Here is a 19,327-nt window from a genome sequence, read left to right as displayed (position 1 = left end):
CCAGTCCATGGAGTGATTCAGTTCAGTTTTAACTTTCCAGCCACCATCTGTCTCTCCCCACTCAGCCCCCGGTTCATGTTAGCCATCACCCCACGCATAAACTTCCCGGTAGCCAATATGAAACTATTGAATGAAGTGGCTCTCATCAGATTCTTGAGGAGTTCCTCAGATTACTTGCTTTGAAGATGTATGCAGTAAGTCTCAGCCTTCCCTGGACGTTGCTGTTGCTTCTTACCCTGTCCATGTTTCTTAATCGGTGCAAGGCCGGCTCTGATTTCTGCATCAAAAGAACGGTTTTGTAGCCTTGCACGAAGCTCCTGGCTTACCTCTGGGCAGTGGCTAGTAATCGCTCAGAAGACGAAAACAGGGAGACTGCTGGTATACTATGAGACTGGATGGCGACTATACTACGGTTGAATGTTGCAAAATAAACTGTTCACAACCCTACAGGTGATTAGGAGGCAGGAAGTTTTCTGCGACTCAAACCAGAGTTTTGTGTCTAGTTCCTGTCTTCAGCTGACTTGTTTCTTGTTCTCTTCTTGGTTACAGAATGCAGATTCACTTCAGGGCTGCAGTTTGAACTCAGTGGTACACAGAGACGAAGACGAACCTAAAATGATGGATACAGTATAGTATTCCTAAGACTGAGCCCAAGTTCTCTTATTAACAAAAAGAAGAATGTGGCAAATTTCCTAGACTTATTTTTATGGGTACTGCACTTTATTTTGAGTGTTTGTTTTTGGGAGAGAGGGTATTCCAGAAACACACTTGTCTTTTTGTTGGAAAATGTGCTGCTATGTTTTTGGGGGGTTTTTTAGGAGAGGGGGATTATTGTGTGTTACTGAATGTGAAACTGGATGTTTTTCTGCTACTACTAAACCTTGCCTTTTTAATTTTAGGAATCCGAGTTTGAAAAAGAATCTGCACAGTTGCAATGTTTACAATTGATTGATTCTAGAAGGAATCTGCTTTAATCTTATTAGGAATACCCTTGTCTCCCTTGGGATACTAAAAATCACTGTAAAGCATTCTGTTGCTTGCATGGTTGATGCTCAGATCTGATTTTATCATGAATAGCAATATATCAGTGGTTGCTATCAACTTTGCAGATCTGAATGGCTCAGATAAAAGCACTGGCCTTTTAACTCTGTTACAGGGATTGTTTTGGGGGAAAAAGACATTTTAATATTTTGTTTTGCCACTTTTATGTCTTGATGTGTAAGTGGCCACAATTTGTTATAATGAAATTATAAAACAGTATTTTCTAGAGACACACTCATGAAAAAAAACTTCTTTCCTTGACAGAACTGGCTAAAACTATCAGCCATTAGTGAGAGAGGAGAAGACAAATCAATACTAATTGGCTGCCTTTGTACCTAAAAAAAAAAAAAAAAAAGGATATTATTCTGTGATGATGTCTTTAAAATGAGCATTTAAGGGCATTCAGGTGCCAAACTGATTTGACCTTGTTTTCAGTTAAGTGTTGTGAGTGTGGCACTTAAAATCTATTTTGGAAGGGTAGCTGTGCGTCAGGGCATGTCGTCAGTTGGCAGTTTTAAAACCAAAACATCTCCAATGATGTTGTCAGTGTAGGCTGAGCTCTGTTCTCTATCCCCTGTGTTTTGTTTATGTGATACCCAAAGTATATAAAACCACTAGAGGTGGGTGATATTTCGATTCAGCATTTGAAACTGGTATGAAGTTCAGATCGCGATACCGGTTCTGGACTTTCAGAGCTGGCAAGACATCGCTCCCATTGACCTTCACTGTGCTGGTTGTGGCCGGGGAGCCATGATGTATCGCCAGCTCAAATTGTGTGCTCACCCGCCTGCGCATTTGCCCTCGCCCAAGGAAGCGGGGCAGGCTGCGTCTTTCCTCCTGGATAGTCGTTCCTCCTGCGACAAACCAGGAGGCAAGAGGCGCCTGCCCCACTTGCTCGGGCAAAGGCAAAGCGCGCAGGCAGGCAGAGCACCTTCTCGGCTCCCTGTCCTGAGGCCGGGGCTGGGCTGTAGAGGGAGGGAGGGAGTGGGCAGGAGTCGCTTTGCCCGAGCAAGTGGGCAGCCTCCTTCCATTCCTCCTGGTCGCTCCTCCCTCCCTTCACAGCCCAGTTGCATTTTCAGCCTTCTTCAGTGTTATTTCAAACATCGTGATATATCACGACATCAGGGTATATCACGATGTTGAAAACCAGATATCGCCCAGCCCTAAAAACCACCATTTCTCATCCAGTTATCACACACTGCTTCCACTTAGCCAAACCAGGGATGTAGGTCTGTGTGTTGAAAACATGGATGTGCTGCTAGCTTTTTCTACCAGTGCACAGCCATGTTTACTAAGTGCGTCTTAATCAGCGAAGCACCTTGGGTTGCATCAGTCCCAGAATCAGGAAGGTACCGTAGAATCTGATACGATAAGTTCTTTCGTTTGACTCTGCTCCCTTGCTCTGCCTAATAAGTAGAGGAAAAGTATACAAGGCTATAGCTAAGTTCCTAAGAAACAAGATACATGCATGGGGCAGCCTTCCATGTGCACAATGGGGATTGTGTCTGTTGTCTGTCCACTGTCAGGGGGACAAACTGTTTTTTCCACAAAACAGCGGTTCTCCTGGCATTCCCGTAATTCTTTGGCTCTTGGCCTACATGTGGAACATAATTCCCTCCTCTAACATTTTCTGGTTAAATTTAAATCACGCCCTTCCACTGTGGCTGGACTTTGCAGTTAAAAGGAAATGAAGGTCGCTTGTTTCCTTGGACATGATTATTGTCAAGCCCAATATACAACTGGAGAAGTCTGAGAGGCTAGTTGAGATTGTGAGATGTGATGAGAGAGAATCATGAATGCAGCTATTTTACTTTTGGTGTGGGTGGGTGTAAACAATGTTCGACTCCTGGATGCCTCGAACAAAAGGGATGGTGGTCAAGAATACGTGAGTTTCTAGGGACTGCATAGTAACACTTGAGTGCTTGCATGTAAAAGCTTCTTCCATGTAAAAGATGGTGTTTTGAATAGTAATTCCCTTGAATAATCTTGTTGTATATATGAAATAAAAAATTATTCAATTGTATATTGGAAAAATTATGAATCCCAGAGACCAGGGAATATTTTGGGCAGAAGCAGAAAACTTTCAGCAAGGGACTAAAGATGCTAGAATTTATTATTCTGTTGCCTATGGAACCAGTGTAAAAGACAAAAGCAGATGAGCCTTGATAATATTAGGTTCTACGCTACGCAGTGTTAACCGCCTGCTTGAGCAGTAGAAATCCACTTGTGAAACTAGACTTCTGATTTCTCTCCTCCCTCCTATTTGCCTCCCAATCTGCTCTGGAGAGTTCCCAAACTATTGTGATGGGGACAATATTTGGCATTGGGTATAAAAGCTAAAGGGACAGACATTAACTGTGATGTAAAGTTATGTAATTTTACCTTCGAATCATAGAATTGTTGAGTTGGAAGGGTCCCCGAGGGCCATCTAGTCCAACCCCATGTGATGCAGGAATCTCAGTTAAATCATACATGACAGATGGCCATGCAACCTCCAAGGAAGGAGAGTCCATCACCTCTTGTGGGAATCTGTTCCACTGTCCAACAACTCTGACTGTCAGAAAGCTCTTCCTGATGTTTAGTCGGAATCTCCTTTCTTGTAACTTGAATCCATTGGTTCAGGTCCTTGCTTCCAGGACAGGAGAAAACAAACACGCTCTATCTTCTATGTGGCAGCCCTTACGAGAGCCATTTTCAAATATCTTATCTCCTCTCAGTCTCTTCATCCCAGGCTAAACATACCCTCCCAACCATTCCTCATAAGGCTCGGTTTCCAGACCCTTGATCATCTTGGTTGCCCTCCTCGGCACACCTTCCAGCTTGTCAACATCCTTCTTAAATTGTGTTGCCCAGAACTAGATGCAGTATTCCAGGTGTGGTCTGACCAAGGCAGAATAGAATGGTACTGTTACTTCCCTTGATCTGGACACTCAACTTCTGTTGATGCAGCCTAGAATAGCATTAGCTTTTTTGCTGCTGCTTCACATGGTTGGCTCAGATTAATCCTGTGGTCCACCAAGACCCCTAGATCCTTTTCTCATGTACTACTGGCAAACCAGGTGTTCTTTAACTGATATGTGTGCAGCTGGTTTTTTCCTGCCTAAGTATAGAACCTTATTGTGAGCCAAGCACATCTGCTTTGCAATCTTTGCTCACTTTCAGAGGGTTGGGGTTGCATTTCTCCTTTGGAAGCTTCATGGGTGCCATTTTTCCTCAGCAATGCAGTACTTTTAATCCTAGGTGCAGTGCATTCTGGAATCAAGTCCTGATTCAGACTACTACCAACTGCACAAGGATATGTCTGGCTTTAAGTTAGTTTCCGAAATGAAATTGCATAGAAGATAAACAAACAAAATACATAAGATTACAAACGAGGTGGAAATAATATGTGACCAAATGCAAGGCTTCTGTAGAATTCTTGATGAAACTGAGATTTGTTCAGAAATGGAGAACAATGCGGATTTTGCAAAACTCGCTTGTTCAGTAAAAGGCACAGGGGGGATAACAGATCCCTGTGGAATCTTTTTTAAGTTGTCTTTAGCTAAGCAGGGGATGGAGCAATCCATTACTAGCGCATAATTTTTAAATGTTCCCATGGCATAAATGTGTTGAGTTCTTGGACAGGATACTGATTATACTGCTAGCATGATCACTGTGGCTTTCTGTGCTCTGCCTTGGTCTGTCGGTGAATTCATTGAACAATAATTCTCACAGAGTCTTTTCCACAAGGAATACCCAGCAGAAGTGAGAGAATCTGCATACCATACGGTAGCATGGAACTTGCCACCCCATGTCTCTTCCTTTACTCTTCTGGTATGAATCTTCCTGTAAATTGCGCTTGACTTGAAAACGATCAGAAGTTTGCCAGTGTTTCAAGCACGTGCGTCAGTCAGCAAGGCTTCCACATTTCACTTTCCTGGGATTTCTAGTGGTATTGTAGTTCCGAGTGTCAAATGGGGTGGGAAATACGGGAGAAATACATTCGTTTGTATTAACATCGCCAATTCCAAACTTAGGTGTTCATTGAAACCAAGGCAGCTTCTTTAGAAGCGTGCTTAGTATTCCTGTCTTAGGACTGTTTCATGCACAAGCCAACTTGGATTCGTCGTCGAGCGCACTCAAAAAGCTCCAGATATCATTACTTCTTGACAAATGTTGGGCAGGCTAATACGTTTCTGTTGCAATCGGCTGAAAACAGGATCATAGCTTCAAACAAAAAGTGTGAAACGGCCCTCAAGCAACAGTATTCTGGCCTTCTCTCAACATTCAAGAATCAGTAGAAAAGATTGGGCCAAGTTTAAAGAAACAGGGCAGCAAAAATAGGTGGTGGTCTTTGATCTGACCCCGCCACCACTATTCTATGTACACGGGAATCGAATGTATATTTGGCCACATTTCTGGTTTTCTCACAATACTGTTGAGACAGGGTTTGTAAATACTTTGATGCTAGAGGGGCAAAAGCATCACATGGGTGAAACCGGACATATTGTACCCAACCTTCTTCATTTGAAAAACAGAAATAGGACGCTCGTTGTTAAAGTAAGCTGCAGTTCTGCTTTCATTCATCCAAAGCAAGTTTTATTAAGTGGTACAGCAAAACCTCTTTAACATTTTTCCAGTGGTCTGTGGAAGGTTTGACAAGCCCTGCTCTAGGCAATACAGTTTGGCTTTGTAACGTCTTTAACGAAGCAGCTAACTCGAAAGCCTTAATAGGAGAATAATGCGACAAAATATTGCTTCACAGTAAGACTGTCTCGTCCGAGTTTTGAAAATAAAACACAACTTGCTGTTAATAAAGTGTAGTTTTGCTGCAGTGCATGTTTCATTTGATAGCAAACTTTTAAGCTCTATCAAGTTCTGTGTGCCTGTGATGGATGGGGCAAAGAAAGGTGGAGCGATGCATGTAACTTCCCTTTATGCAGTACATGGGCTGCGTCCCCCCCCCCCAAATAAACCAGTACAATTCTCTATCCAGGCAAATGAAAACATAGTTCAAGGATGCAGTCGAGCCAGGCAAAAGCACTCAAAGAGGGTATGGAGCCAGCCAAGGAGGAGTCGAGAGAGGTCTGGAGGGAAAGGGCATAGCATGGGGGGACCAGGGGAGCTGTGGCCCCAGGTGCACAATTTTGAGGGGGGGTGAACCGGGTGCATCCACGCAGAGATCCTCATATTCCCCCCCCCCCCGCCGCCTTCTGCTGGTGGTCTCGAAGCCCTGGTGCCCAGCCTTGCCTCACCGCCGTGTCCCTGGCTCCCTCGCTGAATGGCTGCCCAACCAGTGCTTGCTCAGATGCTGAGCAGGCACGAACAGAAGGAAGTGGGCAAGGTGCAGCCCCAGCGTGGCCCGGCCTGTCGCTTCTCTCCGCAGGCATCAGGGGGATTTGCCTGCCAAGGGCTGTGTCAGCTGGTTGGGCTCCCCCTGTGTGGTGGGCAAGCGGTGCTGCACAAACCACGGCTCCAGTCACCCTCTGTGTCCTGTCCCTACCAGGTGCATGCCCCGGGCACCAGCAAATGCTGCTATGCCACTGCTGGAGGGTGCATTTGGTCTCTGGCCTGAAGTCCCTTTCCCCTTTTCTGGCTGGCTGGAAGCAATTTACCTGACCTAGGAAAATCTAAACGTCTTCAAACCAGCAAGGGTCCATCAGTTTTGGTTGGGGGGGGGCTGCTAACTCTCCGCAGCTGCTTCCTTGTCTAGTGCTGGCCGTGGGGGCCTGCCCTCCACAGCTGACAGCATTCCCCTGGTATGTGGGGTGTGCATCAGTTCAACAAAGGGCCATTCTGAAAGCCAGCAGATTCTGGCTCCCTGCTATTTGGAAAGTTAGGGCTCCTTTGCCCTTCCTTACTCATCCCTCCGCGAACATATTTTTGGGGGGTGGAAAGTTCAAAGTACAGGACAATGAAACAGCCAGTCTGATGGTGTGATGCAAGTAGGAGGATTGCAGCAATGCGGGCTGGTGAAGCAAGCTGTGTGTGTGCATGCAACACGCACAAGACAACAGCAACACAAGCAAACTGTCCTGGTGTTGCAGCAGGATTCGCTGTGTAAACAAAACAGAAGACATTCTAATCTGGACCAATTCTCAATTTAAAGGAGCGTACAAATGCTGAACTCAGGCACTACAAGACAGTGTGTCAGAGATATAATAGTAATATAAAAATAATGATTTTACTATTTATACTCTGCCCACCTGATGGTCGCATTACAAGGTGATGCAGCAATACCGCTAAGTACCGCAAATACCTATAGAAGGCTTTTATAATGATAAAAGTATTTAGAATCAGAGAAGCAAAGTCCAGTCCTGACTTCTGAGTAAGAAGTTGTAAGAATTACTTTTCCCCCTGGACCACTGAACACCTTGGACTGATAAGGCCAGTTGCAACCACACCTGGCTGCAGGTAGCTTGGCCATAATGACCCACCCTCTGGCAACGTCTTTAGACAGCAACACCTCGTACGGTGGTACCTCAGGTTACAAACACCTCGGGTTACAAACATTTCAGGTTACAGACTCTGTTAACCCGGAAGTAGTGCCTCGGGTTAAGAACTTTACCTCAGGATGAGAACAGAAATTGTGCGCTGGCAGCAACGGGAGACCCCATTAGCTAAAATGGTACTTCAGGATAAGAACGGACCTCTGGAACGAATTAAGTTCGTAACCAGAGATACCACTGTACATGGAAACTGCAGCAACTTCAAAACAGGGATGCAAGAATATTAACTGGAGCTGAGCATTATTTGACCGTGCCGGCTCTTCTGCGGTCGCACTGGCTCTTGGTTCATTTCGGGACTCAATTTAAAAGTGCCTATAAAGCTCTGAGAGGCCGTTTTTGCCCTGGCTCTCTAGCTGTGGAGCCCGAGATATGGCCAGGCAAGCCTCTCTGCAGTATTTTGGTCATGAGAGGAAGACTTTTCTATTCACCTATGCTTTTTAATTGGGTTATTAAAACTAATCTTTGCCATAGGGTGGTTTCAGTACAAGGTGTCAACTGTTTGTGCTGTATCCGTTAGGAGGAAAGGGGTTTTTTGCCGTTTTTATTCCTTATTGACTTTAATTAGGGCCTATGGTATTTTTACTATCTTCTTTGTAAGCAACCCAGGGAATAGTTACTGCTGTGTGGCCATACAAAACTTAAAACAAATAAAAATATAGGTGGCTTGTACTGGAATTCCCAAAGGACATCGAGAGGATTACTCTTTCCCAAAAGCCACATACCCCATCACTATGTTAGAGTCCAAAACAGACAGCCTTAATGTTTTTACTGAAATCACATGCATGTACACATTGGGTAAAATGGCATCCTCCATGTTTCATTTCAGATCAGGACCCTCCTTTTGACAAACCGTGAGATTCTTTGGCTGTATTTTGTTAAAAAAAATCAATTTAATATTAAATTACTTTTACAAAATGCAGGTCCATCTAAATACAAAATTAGCGCTTTTAAAATCAACATACCAGAGGCCAAAAAAAATTAAAATACTAGAGTTACAAATGTGGACATTTCTTGAGATTTCAAGTCTGCTATTTGTCATTGTGGGCACATTCAATTTGCAACAACAACAATAACCACCAGGTCTCCATGATTCTACTGTTGATTAGAGAATATATTTCTGGAATCTTAACCAAAGGCCACCAGCTTCTATCCCATCAGTACAGTACTGGATCTTCCTTCATCTGTTGGTGGATGCTTCCTTCTGGCTCATATCAGGCAGCTTGGTTTGAAGGAAACGATGAATGTGGGGCCATATCTTGTTAGTCTCTGTTCCCGAGAAAGATTCCAACACGCCTTTCCGGCTACAGAAGGGACAAGAGATACGTTAGTCATGTTTGTCCAGTGTTATAAGTATTCTAAGGTTTCAAATATAGTATAAATATTCATAAATGCACACGTATCTAAATATATAAACCATGTATAGGACAGGAGAGCAATCCTGAAGCCATTTTGACTCTCCCAGTGACGTCAAATATTCCTCTGCAGTAAGGGAAGCAAATGGGGAAAGCCTTCCCATTGTCTTTTTTGCTTATAAATCCTGTCTTAAGGGTCTTTGTGTAGGAATAGGATGTGCCTGTGACCTGGATTCAGGAACTAAAGAATGGCCAAGCTGCCCAGGCAATGCAATCTGCAACCATTATCAGGTCTCCTGACAGACAGGATTTCTGCTGCAAGCCTCCTATGATGTAAGTATGAATGATCATTTTGGGTTGGTCTTTGGCTAAGGGGGTTGGGCAATGTCAAAAGTCTTTAAAGGTTCCTGCACACTTTTGTTCAGGGTCTCTCCCTCCTTGGACAGAGGGAATTCTGTTGCAACAGAAAAATAAATATCTGCCTTGCTTGCCAGTGGATCCAGCCTCCATCCATTTTTCTCTTACCGATCATGGACTTAGGGGACTCAGAGTCCCATGGGGAGCTGGGCTGCAAAAGCCAAACCCCAATTTTTACATCACCAGCGACACTTGTTTTAAGTCTCAGAGGTCTTGAAAGACCTCTTCAAGGACTCCCTTGCAGAAGAACTCCCTCCCCTATCCAATCTAGGATCTGAAAAGGAAGAAACAAACTAAGGAGATCAGGATTCTGTGACTTGTAGAAATCAGCATGTGTTTCTTTAGAAATCCTGCTCAGGAAGCCCTCAACTCTCAGCAGCTAGGAGCATCATTACCTGACACTGGAGGGGCCCGTTAGGAGTGAACATGGACCACAGGTACCAAACCGTGTGGGAAACAGAGAGAGGGAGAGAAGATGCCTAATGAAATACAGTCATACCTCCGGTTGAAAACGTAATCTGTGCGGGAGGCACGTTCGCAACCCGCAGCATTCGTAGCCTGAAGCGCTGTGTTGGCGCACGCACGTGACGCGATTCGGCGCTTCTGCATGCGTGTGATGTAATTTTGTGGTTCTGTGCGAGCACTGAAACCCAGAAGTAACCCATTCTGGTAATTCCAGGTTCTGCGCAGTCCGCAACCTGAAAACACGCAACCCGCAACGTTTGTAACCTGAGGTACGACTGTAAGGAGCTTACCGATAATATTCCAGGACAGGTTTGGTTTCAGTTTCGTAAGATTTCAGCCTCTTCATAACTGTTTCTGGTTTGTCATCATCCCGTTGGACAAGAGGCTCTCCAGTAATATCATCACAACCCTGGTTATGGGAAAGGAGAAGTCTCAGGCACAATGCCGTTTCACTCTAGACCCACCTGCACACAATTACGCCATGTTACGCAGTAATGGCTTCCCCCAAAGTTAATAATAATAATGTATTATTTATACCCCGCCCTTCTGGCTGGGTCTCCCCAGCCACTCTATGCGGCTTCCAACAAAATATTAAAATTACATTAAAACATCAGTCATTAAAAACTTCCCTAAACAGTCCTGCCTTCAGATGTCTTCTAAAAGTCAGATAGTTGTTTATTTCCTTGACATCTGATGGGAGGGCGTTCCACAGGGAGGGGGCCACTACAGAGAAGGCCCTCTGCCTGGTTCCCTGTAACCTCACTTCTCGCAGTGAGGGAACTGCCAGAAGGCCTCAGCACTGGACCTCAGTGTCCGGGCTGAACGATGGGGGTGGAGACACTCCTTCAGGTATCCTGGGCTGAGGCCATTTAGGGAAAGAATGCTGGGAACTGTAGTTTGCCTAAGGGAGCTGAAAGCTCTTAGGAGACCTCTGTTCCCCTCACAGGGCAACAATTTCAAGAGTTCCTGGGAAGAGAGATGGATTGTTAAGCCACTGTATCTCTGTGAGGGGAACGGGGGACTCTAACAACTCTCAGCACCCATAACAAACTCCAGTTCCCAGGGTTCTTTGGAGAAGGCATGACTATTAAAGTGGCATGTTGTGGATGTGGTCTCTGACTTTATCTTTTGTGAAAGGGATTGATTCTGCTCACCTGGTGAACTTTGTTAAAACAGGAACATATTAAATTCTATTTCCAAACCAGGTAGACTAAACTTCAAAAGCTGCTCTCATAAAACTGGTGCTGTTGCTCAAGTAAAGCCAAATTTTATTGTATTTAGCTATAGGCCATTACAATAAAACCCTGGCCCCACCTACATATAGCAAGGAGATTGCTGAATGCAAGAAAGAGTACCACATTAAAACATGGAATCACCTGAACAATAAACAGTCACAAAAACTTTTGTCTGATTCCCCCCCACCCCCGTCTCTGTAGCTTAAGGGTCACCCTGTGTGTGATCTTTGTATACATATCTTGCCCCTTCTTGTGTGTGGCAAAGTTAAGGGTTAAAGGAGGGACTGGGTCTTAATCCAGTATCATTGCACAGATACCTCTGGAATGACCTGTTTTGTTTTGCTTTCCTTTTTTAGAAAATTTAAAAGCCATCGATCACCTATTAAAAATACTTACAGTATCAGTCCATTCATATCTGTACATTGGCCAAATGTTTGCCACTGTCAGCTTTGACAGGTATTTTTTGAGGTGGGAGGGGAGGGATAGACAGTCTGAATTTTGTTCTCCACTTTCCACCATCAGGTGTCAGGTGCTCCCAGAGCATCAATCTCCTTTCCTCGATCAGGACATGTTATTTTACCATTAAGCAATATCCCAATAAGCACAGAGCTTCGGGGAACAAATATACATATAGCCAGTTTGTATTAACCAGTGGAACCCATGCAGGGCAGTACCAGCTCATCTGTTTTATAGCAGACTGACAAAGGCACTTACTAACTTGCAGCATCAATGGTATTTAGTAATCAGCTAATTATCACTCTGTTTTCCCAAATAGTAACGATCACAAATATGCTGAGTGATTCTCCCACCTGCAGTTAATAACCCCTAGCAAGCAGAGACATCACCTTGCCAACCATAGTTAAAACTATGGTTTTCCCAGTAGTGATGTATGGAAGTGACCATAAAGAAGGCTGATCGCCAAAGAATTGATGCTTTTGAATTATGGTGCTGGAGGAGACTCTTGAGAGACCCATGGACTGCAAGAAGATCAAACCTATCCATTCTTAAGGAAATCAGCCCCGAGTGCTCACTGGAAGGACAGATCCAGAAGCTGAGGCTCCAGTACTTTGGCCACCTCATGAGAAGAGAAGACTCCCTGGAAAAGACCCTGATGTTGGGAAAGATGGAGGGCACAAGGAGAAGGGGACGGCAGAGGACGAGATGGTTGGATAGTGTTCTTGAAGCTACCAGCATGAGTTTGACCAAACTGTGGGAGGCAGTGGAAGACAGGAGTGCCTGGCGTGCTCTGGTCCATGGGGTCACGAAGAGTGGGACACGACTAAATGACTAAACAACAACAAGCAGGAGCGCTGTCAGTTTCAAGCATTCCCAGCTAGTAAGAATTATTTTAGCTCCACTGCTACTTGTGGCACAATCATAACCATATGGAACAGTAGAGATTATTAGTGCATTTGCAAGAAGATACAGGGTGACCCAAGTGTTTAGTCCATTGCTTGAATGGCAGACAGAAAAAAGATGTCGGGGGGATATTTGTTCCTACAGTGCTGGACCAGAAACGAACATCACTCACAGGGACTTTGGGAGGGTTGAATTCAAGGTTGTAGACCCTGCCGCTGGCAGGATGGATCCAGCGGGCAGTTAGGCGTTGCTGGATCGTCTCAAAAGGCACATCCAAGTCAATCACCGTATCTATTGGACATACTTTATCCAGAGCCTCGGCCTGTGGAACAGTCCTAGGGAAGCCTGTGACAAAGAAAAGAAACGCCCTTGTAGAAATCTCAGGTGCCTTTGTGAAATAGCTATGCAATCACTCCCGCCCAAGTCTGAGAATTGTGGGAATGTTCAGGGAGGCAGCAGAGGTTATATTGTTTATTAATATCCTTCCTAAATTGCGCTAGCAAGTTCCTTTACTTAGCAGAGTTTTACATTCCCCTTTTAAACGCACAGCAGATAGCTGGTTACAGGCTTGTGTAAGCCTCTCACTATTAGGTTCCTGGTAAGTTTCCTTATATCCCTCTTAAAAGAATAAGCACACCACATTCTTGCGTAAAGTATATAAAAGAAGTTTACTCACATCATCAGTTCACAGTTGGATCCCTGAAGGCAGATTTAGTTACAAAGTATATACATTTGCGTCTATCCCATATGGGGATAATCCCAGTGTTCTCTGTTGGCTGAGAGACAACAGAGCATTTCTAGAAAAAAGCTGCTCCAATGACGGAGGAAGTCAAAGAGAGGGAGTGTGCTGCATGACTTGTCCTTTTGTTAGCTGGACAGGTAAGGTCACACCCACCTCTAGTCACATGCAAAAGGAAGTATGTCCCAGCCAGGAGGAAACAGGAAGTTTTTGACTGGCTGGACCAAACATTCTCCCGCATGTCCACTCTAGGAAAACAAGGAATGTTGTACTTGACTGCTACTTATGTATCACATCCCACAAGAATCAGGAACATAGGAAGCTGCTGTCTACCAGCATCGGTTTGGGACGATATATCGATATATCACCCAGCCCTACCAGGAGATCCAGAGACCTTCTGACTGCAAACCAGAGGTTTTACCACTGAGCAGCAGCCCTTATGTCTGCCCCAAACGTTCCAGAATTCCTCTCCACTTCATAGTTTCCATCCACGCAAGGATGGGCGGGAGAGCACTTTCCACAGCACTGCCAGAGATGCTACTGTCCAATTCTCACCATCCAACAACACACTGTTTTGCTCCAGGTTTTTCAGTTCACTGAGCATCAGCCGCGTGATAATGTCATCAGGAATCAGTCGGCCTTGATCAATATAGGACTTCGCAAGGATACCAACTTCTGTGGAAGTAAACAAAACAAAAAGAACAAAAAAGTCACCAGAACGCTACGTGGGACAACACAACTTGCCCGAAGTTATTTCTGAATTTTCTGCTTTTCATTTGAAGCACTTGTAGAGAAATATCAGGGGCGAGAAGTCACTTCTAGAGAGTCAGGCCTCTGTAAGAGAGCCATGCATGATGGAGGAGAGCAAGGAAGCACAAGCTCAACAAACCTCTTGCAAACATTATACACACTGTTTTCAAAATAATTAGTCCTAATTAATTCTTCATCTTTCCAGTCTCTTCTATGCCAGGCCTTGTTAAGTTAAAGTAGCATGGCTGATATTTTTGAAACCAAATTAAAGGAAAAGGTGACATGGGAGAAATTTTGAGGGATATCTGCTCAAGTTTCCTCAACAAAATCTCCCATCTCCCAAACTCTTCAAGCCCACCATTGAGCTCGACAGTCTCAACACTTTCAACCTAGTTTCTGTAACCAGTGTTCTCCCTGTATTTGCTCAACAAGGCCACTCCCTCTGACTGGTTTCTCCCTCAGCAGGGTCCACTAGCTCTTCTTTTCCATTGCCATTTTGTGTGTGTGTGTGTGTGTATTCTTACCTTTATTCTAAAAACATTAACTTAGCAAGTCCCACTGAGTTCAATGAGACAGACTTCCCAGCATGCAGGCTTAAGACTGCAGCCTTAGGAACACACCTGTATTCAATATTTTACTCCCTGCGTCACCCGGCCAATGATCCATTAAAAAAAAACAAAAAAATCTCTTGTCCCCCTTTTTCAGGAGCTGCCTCCAGCTGATTGTCTCTATTGCCTGCAATATCTTTTCCTCAGTTCCTCCTCTGACAACTTAAGTGTAAGAGCAGTGTTAGAAACTCAGATATACAAGCTAGGCGCCAAAAGCCTCCTTAAGCCATGGTTACAGTCACCAAAACAGAATGCCTAGTTGCCGTTTTTGGGGCAGGCGGTTTTTCAATACGACTTTTGGGTTCCTGAAATTCATTCTGATTGTGCAGATAAAATACAATGGATAGAATTCTACAGGATGTGTTAAGGTAAAGGTAAAGGGACCCCTGACCATTAGGTCCAGTCGTGGCCGACTCTGGGGTAGCGGCACTCATCTCGCTTTACTGGCCGAGGGAGCTGGTGTACAGCTTCCGGGTCATGTGGCCAGCATGACTAAACTTCTGGCGAACCAGAGCAGTGCATAGAAATGCCATTTACCTTCCCGCCGGAGCGGTACCTATTTATCTACTTGCACACTAGTGTGTAAAAACAGCCAAAACCCAAGGATCCCCAGGCATGCACCTTCAGATGGTGGAGTTGTCAGGCCTCCCAGGCATTTTCACTTGTCGCAAGTGGCCCCATGGCAGAAAATTCTGAACGCTGTGTAAGAGTATAAACATCCCTTTCGCCTTCCTTTTCTCTCATTTCCCATAACTAAAACCTTTGCATTTTGACTGCAGTTACAGTGCAATTCTACATGTGTCAGAAGAAAAATCTCACTGTTCTCAGTGGGACCAAGACTTTGTACTCCCCACACCTTTAAAACACATTCAAAGCACATTCTTTCCCTCAAAGAACTCTGGGCAATGTAGTTTGTTAAGGGCTGCTGGGAATTATAACTCTGCGAGGGCTAAACTACAGTGTCCAAAATTCCTTGAGAGAAAAGAGTGCCTTAAGTTTGAGCACAGCTGTATTCCCAGGTGCATGCACATGGGATTGGGCCTGAATATTATCTTGCTTTACACCATTCCAGACCAGCCACCATTAATCTCTACCCTTACATCTATGGTACCAACCAAGCAGCTCTTCCCCCGCCCCCTGGTTCTTTGGCACAAGGCCTCAAGCGCTACATTTTTAAAGTCCACTTCTTCGGCAAACTGCGCGTCATATCTGCCTTGCCTTCCCCCTCCATCCATGGTGTGGGTTTAACTTTATCCCACGTCAGTTGTAAACTCCTAGGGGAATTGCCTATAAAGTCACTGGGTGCACCGGGAAGGGATATCTGCATAGACAGGCATGTTGGCCTTCTGAGAGTCAATACAAGTGAATGTTTAACTTTCATGAACTTGCAAAGGGTAGCAACGTTTATTTGAACAGGGCTAGGTGCCTGCTATTCAGCACCACATGAGATTTTAACTAGCCAGAGCAGGGGGAAAGGGTGAGAGTTCACCTGCAGCATTACGCTGTGATAGGAATTTTGAGGTCTTAGATATATGGTAATGTTCATAACCGCACATACATAGATCAGCACAGGAAGACTGACCTGAAGCCATTTTGATTCCTAAACTGAGCAAATATTTTCTCTGCAAGGTCAAAGTGGAAAAGCCTCCCCATTGTCTTTTCCTTCATAAATCCTTTCTTAAGGATATGTCTGTGTTTGAATAGGGTGTGAGCCTGTGACCTGGCCCAGGAACTAAGTATTTATCATTACAAAAGAATGGCCAGGCTCCCCAGGCAATCCAATCAAGTAACCTGCCAGACAGGAGATAAACAAGGACAGGAGAAAAACAATATTCAAATTTCTGTTTTAGACCGCCTTTTCTGTGATGTAGGTGTGATGTATTTGAGGGGTGGTCTTAGGTTACACCCCTTCTGTAATGTATGTATGATGTTTCTGGGGGTGGTCTTGATCTACAGGATGGGAATTTCAAAAGTCTTTATAAGGCCTTGCATGCCATTTTTCTGGGTCCCTCCTCTCTCCTGCGGGTGAGGGGAGCACCCTGTTGCAACAGATCAATAAAGATCAAGCTTACTAGCTGCTTTGCTTCTCAATATTCTCTGGTCGGCCTCTGTTATTCTCTCCTACCAATAGGGAACCCATGTAAGGACTCTATATGGGCTCTTGGATACCCCATAAGGGAAAAGGGCAATTTTTGTTTACAACAATGCCAAACCAAGGCTTGCTGCGAATGAGGTTGGTGTTATGTCTGAACCTGGGTTTGTGCTTTGTATCCTGCAAACAAGACCATGAGCAGTAAGCCAAGAGCAGTCCTCTTTGTTTGTTTGCAGCAACAAACATTGTTTGTTTGCAGTGAAATAAAAAAATTAAGGTCTTATATATATAATAAATGTTCATAAATGTACCAAGCAAACATGTACATAAATATATAAACCACATGTCTGAAGCAGCACAGGAAAACAGCCATGAAGCCATTTTGGCTCCCAAACTGACCAAATGCTTTCTCTGCAAAGTCAAAAGAAAATGAAAAAGCCTCCCCATTGTCTTTTCCTTCACAAATCCTGTCTTAAGGGTATGTCTGTGTATGAATAGGGTGAGCCTGTGACCTGGCTCAGGAACTAAGTATTTATCATTACAAAAGACTGGCCAGGCTCCCCAGGGTATCCAATCAAGTAAGCATTAACAGGTAACCTGCCAGACAGGAGATAAACAACAACAGTAGATAAACAACACACTCAGATTTCTGCTACAGACCGCCTTTCTGTGATGTAGGTATGATGTGTCTGGGGGGTAGTCTTGAGCTACACCCCTTCTGTGATGTATGTATGATGTTTCTGGGGGTGGTCTTGGACTCCAGGGATGGCAATTTAAAATGTCTATATAAGGGCGGGCACACCTAGGTTCTGGGTCCTCCTCCTTCTCCTGCGTGTGAAGGGGGCACCCTGTTGCAACAGTTCAGTAAAGATCAGGCTTACCAGCTGCTTTGCTTCTCAATATTCTCTGGTTGGCCTCTGTTATTTTCTCCGACCAATGGAGAACCTACAAAGGACTCTATAAGGGCTCTTGTTTCCCCCAAAAGGGAATAGGGGCAGATTTTCATTTATTACAGCAGCAAGACAAACCACAAGCTTGCTTTGGGATGCAACACAAAGCCAAACCATAGCTTAGCTCCTGGCAGCATGAGGAGACGGAAGGTGTAAATAGCTGAATAAACCATATTTCTTAAAGCACCACAGTCTCCGCCGTGTCTTCTATTCTCCAAAGGGACACAGACCCCGTGTGAGTAGCTGAGACCCCACGGACTCTTTTCCACCACTTGGCAGGCACCAGACTTTTGTAACTGTAGACACCAGCATGCTGCTTTGTCTCAGTGCTACATGCAAAGCAAGCCAACGAGTACCTTTAAGCGCAAATTACAAAGCACTAATAGAGCCATGATTGCCATTTTTGTATCCAGCAGACACTCAAGGGTATGTAAGGGATAAGGCAGTAAAATCTGGGGCTTGTATACATCCACAATGCACCAAACTTTTTGTACTGTATACATCCACATTGCAAGACTGAAACAATTGCATTAACATTTGCTCTCAGTAAGGGCAAACGTCCCAACAACAACACTGAAAGGAAATCCTCCCGACCTGCCGAATTTCTGCCTGCCAGAAGGATGATAAACGCAGCCAAAAAAGAAAGAGGGGGAGGGGAAGGGAGAGGAGAGAAAGCGACAAATTCTGCTTCTCTTCCTCGTGGAGTTTGCAAAGGCGCATCCCAGCAATATGCCGGGGGGGGGGAGGCAGCGGGGGGGGGGAGGAGTCTGTTTGCAAGCTACACATTCGACATTGGAGGAGCCTTCCTTGCTTTGAGGGAAACAACAACATTCACTCCTAATTTTGCAACGGCCCCTTGGATGCCCGAGGTCTGCCGTCCCGGGGAAAAGGCGCGCGCGGGGGGGGGGTGAGGCTCACTCATGATTTGCACCAAGTGCAAGCTTGGCCCCGCGACCGTGGGTACCCGGGACCGTGGGAGCCTGAGACCATGGGTGCCCTGCAGCGTGCACAGCCCCGGCACCGAAATGCGCAGGTGCGCCCGTGCCATTCGTGGGGGATTTCGTGGGTGCTCGGGCACCCAGGGCCCCGGGCAGTTGGCACCTAGGATTTGCTCCTTCCCTACCGCTCTTGCGGTTCATGTTGTCGCGCAGGATGTCCCCGCTGGAGAGATGCTTGAGCGCGAAGTGCTGGACGATGCGCGCCGACACGGTGCCTTTGCCGGAGCCCGGCGGGCCCATGATCAGGGCGCGCAGCAGCAGCGCCCGCCGCGCCGCCATCGCCCAGCCAAGCGCGCTCCCCGAGGCTCCTCCGGCTGCCCAGCCAGCGACGCCTGTCCTCCCTCCGCCGGGGGGGCGGCTCTTCCCGCTGCTCCCGCCCCGGAGGCTGGCCTCGCCTGTCGGAAGAGGAGGGCTGAGGAGAGGGGCGCACTCCGTGCCTCTCCTCTCGGCTGCAGTTCGCTTTCCGTTTGCCTGGAAAGAGCAAAATAATAATAATCACAACCGCACCAAAAAACCCTCTCTCTCTCTCTCTCTCTCTCTCTCTCTCTCTCTTGTGTGTGCCAGTCTCCCTCTCCCTCAGAGAAAGGGCTTACCAGAGATCGAATAGAAGAACCGAAGAATCGTGGGCACCCCCGGGGTCATCTAGTCCAACCCCCGCAATGCGGGAATCTCCACGAGATCGTGCAAGGCAGGTGGCCATCCAGCCTCTGCTATTGCGTTCATGTCCTGCTCATGTCCTCTAGACATCGGGTTGGGCACGGTGAGAAAACGCACCACTAGCTAGGGCTTTGGCTTGAGCCAGTGGGGTCTTATATCTTTCTCTTAATCCTTTG

At 45.6% G+C, this 19,327-nt stretch overlaps 2 protein-coding genes across 3 annotated transcripts in view; one reads left to right on the top strand and one right to left on the bottom strand.

Annotated features, from left to right (window-relative positions):
* Positions 1-5,983, top strand: part of CDC37L1 (cell division cycle 37 like 1, HSP90 cochaperone) — a 17,482-nt gene extending 11,499 nt beyond the window's left edge. The window contains exon 7 of the mRNA XM_083420567.1: positions 550-5,983. Coding sequence (XP_083276693.1) covers positions 550-633 — 84 coding nt within the window. The 3' untranslated portion in view covers positions 634-5,983. The remainder of the gene's footprint in view (positions 1-549) is intronic.
* Positions 5,598-19,327, bottom strand: AK3 (adenylate kinase 3). 2 transcript variants are annotated; one of them, XM_083420728.1, is made up of 6 exons: positions 19,088-19,327; positions 18,620-18,965; positions 13,652-13,771; positions 12,530-12,702; positions 10,054-10,172; positions 5,598-8,830 (listed from the first exon to the last, which is right to left on the bottom strand). In XM_083420728.1, the coding sequence occupies exons 2-6, from the start codon at positions 18,771-18,773 to the stop codon at positions 8,707-8,709; spliced, it is 690 nt and encodes a 229-aa protein (XP_083276854.1). In that variant the 5' UTR covers positions 18,774-18,965; positions 19,088-19,327; the 3' UTR covers positions 5,598-8,706. The 2 variants fall into 2 exon arrangements, 1 of the variants encoding a protein (XP_083276854.1); XR_014506349.1 differs by lacking the exon at positions 19,088-19,327 and having other exon boundaries at positions 10,054-11,199; positions 11,604-12,702; positions 18,620-18,817.

This window comes from Podarcis tiliguerta, assembly GCF_965153285.1.
Source record: "Podarcis tiliguerta genome assembly, chromosome: 17".
Lineage (NCBI taxonomy): Eukaryota > Metazoa > Chordata > Lepidosauria > Squamata > Lacertidae > Podarcis > Podarcis tiliguerta.
The sequence above is the reverse complement of the archived record's forward strand: the minus strand, read 5'-3'. Positions and strand labels throughout refer to the sequence as shown.